A 10,456-nucleotide genomic window follows, 5' to 3' on the forward strand; every position below is an offset into this window, starting at 1 on the left:
CCAGGCGGTGGATCTTATATGGCAGAGGTCTGCCTCTGTCTCCCCCGTCGCCTCTAGGTCTGGATGCTCTGGCCCACGAATGGCCCAGGACCAGTCTTTATGCTTTTCCCCCAATCCGGTTGCTCCCAGCAGTCCTATTCAGAATACGATCAGAAAGAGTGGAGCACCTGTTGCTGGTGGCCCCGTGGTGGCCCACTCAGCCGTGGTTCTCAGACCTGGTCAGTCTGCCAGCGGGCCCTCCATGGGAGGTTCCCCTCAGACACGATCTGTTGACACAAGCTCGGGGCATGATTTGGCATCCTCGACCGGAATTATGGAGGTTATGGGCGTGGCCCTTGAGCGGAGTACGCTAATGTGTTCTGGTCTCTCGGCTGAGATTACCGACACTATTATGAATTCTAGGGCTCCCTCCACGAGACGCTTATATGCTTTCAAGTGGAGACTTTTTGCCTCTTGGGGTAGACTACGTAACCGAGATGTTATTCCGCAAGATGCATGTTTTTTTTACTCGCTAGAGGGCGCAAAGCTACATTAAGTCTAGACAAAAATATCAGAGCAGGTGGCAACTACAAGCAATTGATGTTAACATTTTTCAAAAGAATCAGTTCCTTTGGTACTGTCTTCTATAATGCAGTGAAATTCATACATGTTGAATCCAAAGAGATAGACAGTTTACCTTAGGCTACTTAATTTTCTTGTAGTTAATGATAAAGGGACTTGAGAATACCAGCTTGATATTATAAAAAATTTATACATTTACATGTATTTCAAGTTAATTCTTGTTGGCTGTTCAGAAACCGTAACATATATCAAGGCTCATAGGATCCTAATGTAGTTTAAAGGAAGCAGCAGTGCAAGTAGCTGGTTAATTTAAAGGAACACTCCACTATTTTTGAAAATAGGCTCATTTTCCAACTCCCCTAGAGTTAAACTGTTGAGTTTTACCGTTATCGAATCCATTCAGCCGATCTCCGGGTCTGGCGGTAGCACTTTTAGCTGTAGCTTAGCATAGATCATTTAATCTGATTAGACCATTAGCATCTCGCTCAAAAATGACCAACAATAAGGCTAGGAACTATACTCTCATTCCGGCGTAATAATCAAGGAACTTTGCTGCCGTACCATGGGTGCAGCAGGCGCAATGATATTACGCAGTGCCTGAAAATAGGCTAACTTAGATATATCGGCCTAGAAAATTGCAACTTTTAATTTTCCGTCGTCATAGTACACGATGTAACTACAGAAGAGTCAAGTTTTAAATAGGAAAAATATCGAAACTCTTTGGTCATTTTTGAGCGAGATGCTAACGGTCTAATCAGATTCAATGATCTATGCTAAGCTGCAGCTAAAAGTGCTGCCGCCAGACCCGGAGATCGGCTGAATGGATTCGAAAACGGTAAAACTCAACTCTTTAACTCTAGGGGAGTTGGAAAATGAGCCTATTTTCAAAAATAGTGGAGTGTTCCCTTAATATCAGTGCATTTTTTCCTTGCGAGACTTGGGATTGCGTATTATGAGGAAGAGACATTATCTCAAAGATGCTTAGATTAGCATCTATTCCTCATCTGACCAAACAATTTAGTCCTAAATCACTTGAAAAGTCAGCCAAATCATGGTTTTATCTGAAAAACAAACCCAGAGCATGCTTTATAAGTACTTTCTTATCACCTCATTGACCAAATTAGTCAAAAACACTGAAAAAGAAAACTTCAGGCAAAGTACAGTTTTATTTAGAAACCACAGTCAGAATTTGCTGACAGATGACTTGTTGTTGTTCATTTAAAGTTACAGAGTTGCAGACCACCCAGAGCTCAGCACTGAATTTTCAAAACACCTCCAGCGACTTCCGACACAATATGACGAGGAAACAAAACCCCTGTACCGAAGAACTATAGATACTTACGGCACTCACTACACACGTCAAGTCCATCTGGGAGGGCGAGTGAGGCGAGTCACGGCTTTTCGAACTTGTCTTGCAACCCTGAAGGGCTTCTCAGAGACCGATATCAAGAACTGCCTGAACATAGAGTTAAAGATTACTTTGGGGTTCCTTCCAGCTAATGCCTCACTTTCCAACAAATGCTCTCAAATCCTTAAAGATAACATGAGCATGGGATTCTACCAGGGCTTCATGACACACAAGATAGAGGTGTTGGGAGGTGAGAAATACTTTCCAGACCTAGTTTTAAACCAAAGCCCAGCTGAAGCATACTCAAACTGGATGAGGAGCTTGCATGACAATCCTGATGTTATATCATATGCAATTTTCCCTCTTTATCATCTGGTGGCTGATCCTGAGGTTAGTGCCAATCTAAAAAGAACAGTAACTGCGTATATTGAAGAGAACATGCTTTCTGTAAATCACAAAGAGAATCAAGAATGCTCACAAACACCAAATCTGGACCACAACTGCTGTCCTATGCGAGCCGGCCATGGCAAGTTAGTAGTGATGGTTCAGAGAGCAGCAGGCCTGAAAGCAGATCTCTTCACACGTACTGATGGTTACGTGAAAGTTTGGTACTACCTCATGTATGAGGAGACTGAGGTGGTTATGGACAATAATGATCCCGAATGGAACATCAGCTATGATTTTGGATCAACTGAGTTTGGTCATGAACTCATATTTGAGGTTTGGGACAGTGATGTCATTTATAATGACATGGTGGGGAGATGTGTGGTCAGCCCTGAACGTGGAACTCATTCACACAGCTGTAAATTAAAGAGAGGCATCCTGTATTTCACCTACAATGCATCTTGTGATGCTCATCTAACTGGACCCAGGTGTAGCAGATATTCACCAAAACCATAAGACCTTGCATTTGTATAGAACAAATGATACAAAAAGAATATTAAGCATATTCATAATTAAGAATATTTCTGCATATTGCTTTTTAGATAGTTGTATAGACATGTATAGAACAAATAAACACAAATAAAAAAATAATTAAATTTTAATTAAATTTTTTTTGTAATATATAAGTAGTATAGTGTTCAAATGAAACTTCACATTTTGATATCTCTTGTGGAAAAAGAAGATGACTACAGAGGTTTTAGCTGTTGGTGTTTTTTTTTTTTCAAGACTAATAGATTTCAGAAGATTATTACTGTATTTGTTCCGCTATAGAAAATAGTTTTGCTTTCAATGGTCTGATTCCTGTGCGTGTTTGTGGTTATGTATTGCAAAGTGAAAAGTATAAGATCTTTTCATGTTCTGTAACAGATAATTCATTCATCAAAACTGTCTACTGGTTCAATAAAGACTGTGCACAATGACTTTTCACAATAAGACAGGAAATTGTGTGCTGTGTTTATCACGCCAAGGTCACTGGTTCATTTCCCACAGAACACAGTTATAAAAAATAAAAAAAAAACAAATAAAAATATTTCAGAAATGCAAATGGAAAATGGTCTTTAGTTTTGTTGTCGTTTTTCCCCAGACAAAAAACAAGACTAAGTACAACATAGAGACCACACGATATTCTCCAAACAGGTATCCCAAAGAAAACAGAGGTTAGACATGTACAGTCTTAACTCTTTGTAACAAAGCTAGAAACTAGAAAAATGAAAACTTTGTCATTCTACCATAACTTTAAATGAATGGAATAATTAACAGATGAACAAACAATACACAAAAGGACAGAACACAAACTGAAAAATAGATGATGAATGGTTTTAATTTTACCCAGGTGAACAAACAACTCACAAAAGGAGAAAATTGCATGATGAATAGGATTAACATTATCAGATAACATTGATTTAAGTTTGACCTCAAATGCTGTAACACAAGGTTGTAGGTCTTTTTGAAGGATTGTCACAATATGATGAAGAAACAAAACCCCTGTACTGAGGGACTATAGATACTTACGGCACTCACTACATACATCAAGTCCATCAGGGAGGATGAGGCGGGTAACAGCTTTTCGAACTTGTCTTGCAACCCTGAAGGGCTTCTCAGAGACCGATATCAAGAACTGCCTGAACATTGAGTTAAAGATGACTTCTCAGTGGGCAATTGATGTTGAAAAGACATCAAATTCACCTAAAAAAAAAAAAACGGTCAAATATGCACTGATGTCAAAAACTTGATGTAAATTAAACGTCAAACATATTTGCCTACATGTACATTAAACCAATTTCAGTGTGGGATTAATTTCCTATTTTCACCCAATTACCACTGGAAGAAATTGCCATCCAAACTAAATTTTAAATAATGTTACAACATCTTGATCAAATCTTGACTAATATTTGACATCAAATTGATATCAAGGTGCCTGGGTTTGAGGTTCCTTACAGCTAATGCCTCTTTTTTGTAACAAATAGTCTCAAATCCTTGAAGATAACATGAGCATGGGATTCTGCTTCATGACACACAAGATAGAGGTGTTGAGAGGTGAGAAATACTTTCCAGTCCTTGATTTAAACCAAAGCCCAGCTGAAGCATACTCAAACTGGATGATGAGCTTGCATGACAATCCTGATGTTATATATATGCATTTTACTTCATCGTCTGGAGGATGATCCTGAGGTTAGATAGAAACGAAAAAAATGACAACTTTAGCATTCTACCATAACAAACAATACACAAATGGATAGGACATAAACTGAAAACCAGATGATGGTTTTAATTTCACCCAGGTGAACAAACAACACACAAAAGGAGAAGACTTCAAATAAAAAAATGGCATGATGAATAGGATTAACATGATCAGATAACACTGATTTAAGTTTGACCTCAAATGCTGTAACGTGAGTTTGTATGTCTTTTTGAAGGATTGTCAACATAATTGTGAACTGAAAAGAACTTTTGTGTTTTTCTTAGGTAGACTTTAAAATCATTTAGAGAAAAGAAGTTTTCAAAGCTCCCCCTATAGTTTAACAAATGTGTGAGAACATTGACACTGGATATTGACACTGATTAACAAGTCAAAAACCAGTATCTTTCTTCTGTGGAAAGATGAACATTTTTTGCCTTTAAAATATCTTCTTTTGTGTTCCTCAAAAGAATTGCATACAGGTTTGGATGACATGAGGGTGAATAAATGATTGCAGAAATTGTATTTATAAAAGTAGGTTTGTTTGTTTGTTAAAATGGTTCCAATGTGTACAATTTATTTATTTATTGGAATGACATAATTCCTTTGAAGCAAATTTGACTGGCATATTAAATGAATGCACACATTTAAAACATTCAGAATTTGATTCTATTAATACAACTCACCCCAATAGTGCGGTAGGTTGTAACAACAGCACTCTTAGTATTTGTATTTAAATTGCTTTTTGTAATTAAGTCAGTGTTTAGGCTAAGCAACCATTTTAAATTGAAGCAGACAAATATGGATATTACATTAAAGTTATATATTTGGGTGTGTTAAACAACAAAAGATTAGAAAATAGTTTTGCTTTCGGTCATCTGGTTATTATGTGACAAATTAAAAGTAATATGATAAGATCTTTTGTTGTTTAAGATTTTAATACAGATCATTCAATAAAACATGAATGCCTATTGGTTCAGTGAAACCACAAACCCTGACTTGACAATATATAAGACATGCAATTCTGAGAGAGAAATGCATTTTTACTCAGCACACCAGACGATCATGGAGTCAAGAACATTGTGTCTGCTGATGCTCTACTGCTGTATCGACATCAGCAACCTTTATCCGCTCATTCGTCCCAGTAATGGACTCAATGAGTGTCATAAAAACTCGCCTTTACCAGCGCTGGAGGTCCTACCAGGAGGAGGCTGGGATAACCTGCGCAACATAGACATGGGCCGGGTGATGAATCTGAGTTATTCCCAGTGTCAGACCACAGAAGATGGTGTCTATCTCATTCCAGATGAAGTCTTTGTCATTCCACAGAAAGAGAGCGGAGTGGAAACAAACTCTGAGATCATCATGTCATGGATGGACCAGACAAGCTCCACATCAAGCTCCATCAATGCAGATGCTTCCTTTCTTCTGGTGCTCAATGGGAAATTCTCCAAAGAAAACCAGCGTATTAAAATTCACCAAGTGAAGGAGAGTTCTGCAACAGCACGAGTTCAAGTAAGTCAAAACAACAGTCTAACAACATTTACATGAAACAGCAGTCTGGAATTTTAAACAGTTTGAATTACAGAAAGTCATTACTAAAAAATACTGACGACTCTAATTTTGTAGCATTTTTACTAAGATATCCAATATTACATAATATTTTCTCACTCTTATTATGTACAGAAAAGATTAATTCAGAAGACCTCAACTTTGTCATTATGATTTAACTTCAGCATTTATACACAGATTTTTAGGCCACAAAATTAGGGTTGGGAATCGAAAAATCAATTCCAATTCCAGAATCGGATACTTAAGGTCAGGAATCGGATATTTGTTGTAAAATTCAAATTTCAATTCCACCTATCAATTCCTGTGTGCGCATCTTTTATTTGTAGTTGGCGAAAAGGGGCTGTTAAAAATGTATTTGTCTTCGAATCATTCATTCAAGAGATTCATCCAGTAATGAAACAAGTAAATCTTGAGTGAATCATTTAATCAGTCCATTCATAAATTCCATGAGATTTAGTTTAGTTGTCTAATATTTTTTCTTCAGAATTGTGAGAGAACTACAACCTCCATTAAAAAAGTCTCAATTTATCCAGAATCGTGCAGCTCTATTTTGCACACAAACGGCTCTTAATTGAGTCCACGTTTTATGTAGCCGGCTGATTTTTGTTGATGGTATTGAGCAGCAATTAAATGTTTTGCAAAAAGAGACACAGAATAAATGTGTTTGATATCTAAATGTTAGATTTTTTAACCACATTGGAATCGAAACTGGGAATCGATAAGAACCTGAATCGATAAGCAGATTTAGCCTGGATCACAGACAGGGTCACATATTTGATGTGTAAATGGGTGTATGCTTGCCCTACTTTAAAATAGACCTTTGAAATAAACCATTTAATCTGTTAATCTGTTAATCTGTCTTTTTTTTCTTTATTTTTGTTTCTAGGTCCGTAACCATCTATATTCAGTAAAGGCATATCCCGACTTCCCTTTTGACATCCGCTTTGCTCAACAGGCCGAGGAAATCGCAGATGCTATTAAGAACAATCAAACACGTTTAGCAATGTATCTATCAGAGAAACTCATACTTGATTATGGCACCCATGTCATCACAAGTGTTGATGCTGGTGCCACTTTAGTGCAAGAGGAGTATTTAAAAATGTCTTTTGTCACAAAGAATCAGTTACAATTGTCTTCTGTATCTTCATCAGCAGGTCTTTCCTTCTTCGAAAAACTTAAATTTGATTTTGGCAGCAATGTATCACTAAAAAACACTCAAATCAGTGGTTATCAGGGTAACATCACATATTCCTTAATTCAGAGCCAAGGAGGGGCTTTATTCTACCCAGGCATCACTCTGCAGAAGTGGCAAGAGAGTACGCTCAATAATCTGGTGGCTATTGACCGCTCCGGGCTGCCAATTCACTATTTTCTGAATCCAACAACATTGCCAGACCTCCCAGTACCAGTAGTACATAAATTAGCTTTGTTGGTTTCTCAGGCTGCAGAGCAATACTATAAAGTAAATACTATTCCAGGTTGTGTAAATCCAGATTCCAAAAACTTCAACTTTCAAGCAAATGTAGATGATGCATCTTGTGAAGGTTCAGTCACCAATCTTATCTTTGGTGGCATTTACCAACAATGCACTGCACTGACATCAGATGGAAATGCTATCTGTGATGAAACAGCACAGAAAAACCCAGCTACTGGTGTTTATTCTTGTCCTTCACAGTACAACACCACCCTGTTACGCTCTGAGACAATAGAACAAGGTTATACTCTTTATGAGTGCCAAAAAAACTGTCGTTCATGTGGCTTCTTATGGTTGTCAACTTGTTGTTCCCAAACATGTGCCGATATTTACCATGTCCGTCGTGCAAAGGTGGACACTTACTGGTGTTCCTCAACTCAGAAAAACCCTTTGAACTCTGGGTACCTCTTTGGAGGGCTACATGGGCCATCTTTGCAAAATCCATTTACCAAATCTTATAGCTGTCCTCCAAATTTCTTTGTCCAAAAATTTTTGTCTAGTGGTTTGGTGGTTTGTCTGAGCAATGATTATGTCACAGCAACAAAATCCTCTGTGTCTTTTGGTGGTTTCTTCAGCTGCCAATCTGGCAACCCTCTCTCAAACGGTCAATCTCGCTGTCCACCTCAGTTCAGCCAACATCTTGCTGCTGTTAGTGATGGCTGTGAGATATTGTACTGTGTCCAGTCTGGTGTATTCAGTGGTGGTCAGTTAAAACCTGTCCGTCTCCCACCATTCACAAGACCACCGCTGGTTGACATGACTGCCACCAACTCTGTAGCTGTAATGACAGAAGGTAATGTTTCCTGGGTGAGAGTTGGACAAACAAGGACATGGCAACTGGCAAATCCTGTTGAAATTAATCAAATTTTTGGGAGGTCTGGAGGAGAAAAGGCTGGTGTAACCTATGGCCTGATAGCTTTAATTGCTCTTGTGGTATCAGTTGTTTAATAAAAAGGTTTTCTTAGCTTGAGTGTGAACAAACTTAACAGTGTCTTAAAGAGTCAGGAAGAACAAAAGAATGAAAATGCAAATTATGATAACTGTCAGAACTGTAATGAAATTACACAGTGATTAACACATAGTGATGGGTATAAAGGATGTTTTAGTTTAAAAAGAAAAACAAAACACTCTCCATTGTTTTTACATTTTTTTTCTTGTAATCATTATCATTATCATAATCCAGTTATAGCAGGTGTGGTGGTGGTAGTACTATATTATTTGCAAAGTTAACCAACTACATATATATCAAATAATCAAAACAAACTTTCTCTCTGAGAAAAATATATTTTATTTACATTGCAATGATTTAAACTTTGTATTGATTTAAATAGCATGCATAAAAACACCAATCAGTAATGTGTGATTTGTTTTGAATGGCTTAATATTCCTGATTTGTATTTTTAAAATCTTTAAAATAAAAATCTTTATTGTGTGCATTTTCTAAAGGTATCATTATTGATGTTTTGTACTCAAAAGATAGTATTTCTGTGATATGATACGATATACAGCGGTATATACATGATATACAGTAAATAAAATTATTGCAACAACAGTATTTTCATCAGCTAAAAAACTTTTTTTTTTTTAGACCTACTCGCAAAGCTACCTGAACAACTATGCACAAGTGCATCTAGGGCAAATGTTGCTTTAAACACAAAGGATGGTCACACCAAATGTTGATTTAATTTAGTTAATAGAAGTTAAGTGATAAAGAAAATCTATTTATGACATTATTTTTTACAGCATCCTCATTTTACAGCATTTTTACACAAGTGCCTAAAACTTTTAACAGTACTGTAGCTTTGCAGGGAGGTTTCTTGAAGCACCTTGTGTGTGTGTGTGTGTAAGTATATTACATGTATATCTGAAATTTTCTTCTAAAATTAGTATTTTACTCGGGCTCCTATGTGTAGATTCAGTAATTTCACGTTAATGGAAATGAATAGGTTATTTTCTTTGCCATTAAAGTGAAATAACTGAACATAAACATAGGAGCCTGAGAAAAATACTAATTTTAGAAGAAAATTTCAGAAGGCACTTCAGATGAACTCTTCACACACATTCTCTCTCACATACACACACACACACTATATATATATATATATATTTATATTTGAACGTTAAGTGTGTATAAGTAATGATACAAAATGACAAAAAAACGGACATCGTTGAAACAACAGAGTCAGATGTTGATTCAATAAATGTAATGTAAGTGTTCATCATCAGACAGAGATCTCTGTGTGGAGCACTGGCTGCTGTCAGACTCCCTGTGCAAACAAAAATCTCACTGGATTATTACAATTAATGACAAAATTAATGTTTGGAAATGTAAACTGATATACTGACACAGCAAAAGATAAAATAACTGACTTAAAACCATTTTTATCTGGTGAAAATACTAGCGTTCTATTCATTTTGACCACCGTATGCATACAGGCTATAGATACAGTTTAATCATCCTTAAACTCAATCCAGAACCTGGCAAAACAGTTATCTTCATTTAAAATAGGTTTCAAGACTCTCAAGTTCTACTTTCTTCTTTCTGATAACTTTTTTTCCCAGTATATGGGAACATACTTTGTTAAAAATGATTGGATGTGGCACAGCCCTTCCTACAAAATTTACCACTAGAGGCCACTGCAGCAGCACACACAGCGGTGTTCTGACCTTACTTTCTGATAAGGATGCCATTGCAACACTGTATCTTTAGATAATATATATATATATATATGGGAACATACTTAAAAATGATTGGATGTGGCACAGCCCTTCCTACAAAATTTACCACTAGAGGCCACTGCAGCAGCACACACAGCGGTGTTCTGACCTTACTTTCTGATAAGGATGCCATTGCAACACTGTATCTTTAGATAGATAA

The 10,456-nt window shown here is 36.9% G+C and overlaps 2 protein-coding genes across 2 annotated transcripts in view; both read left to right on the forward strand.

The window, feature by feature from the left end:
- Positions 1 to 2,809, forward strand: part of LOC107751453 (perforin-1-like) — a 4,860-nt gene extending 2,051 nt beyond the window's left edge. Inside the window, exon 4 of the mRNA XM_016567198.1 lies at positions 1,786 to 2,809. Within this exon, the coding sequence (XP_016422684.1) occupies positions 1,786 to 2,809 (1,024 nt within the window). The remainder of the gene's footprint in view (positions 1 to 1,785) is intronic.
- A 2,785-nt stretch (positions 2,810 to 5,594) lies between these two features.
- LOC107751454 (macrophage-expressed gene 1 protein-like) lies at positions 5,595 to 8,526 on the forward strand. The gene is made up of 2 exons (XM_016567200.1): positions 5,595 to 6,047; positions 6,991 to 8,526. Exons 1-2 carry the CDS (start codon positions 5,598 to 5,600, stop codon positions 8,524 to 8,526), a joined length of 1,986 nt encoding a protein of 661 aa, XP_016422686.1. The 5' UTR covers positions 5,595 to 5,597.
- The last annotated feature ends 1,930 nt before the right edge of the window (positions 8,527 to 10,456 follow it).

Source organism: Sinocyclocheilus rhinocerous, unplaced genomic scaffold (genome assembly GCF_001515625.1).
Source record: "Sinocyclocheilus rhinocerous isolate Xijiao unplaced genomic scaffold, SAMN03320098_v1.1 scaffold1654, whole genome shotgun sequence".
Lineage (NCBI taxonomy): Eukaryota > Metazoa > Chordata > Actinopteri > Cypriniformes > Cyprinidae > Sinocyclocheilus > Sinocyclocheilus rhinocerous.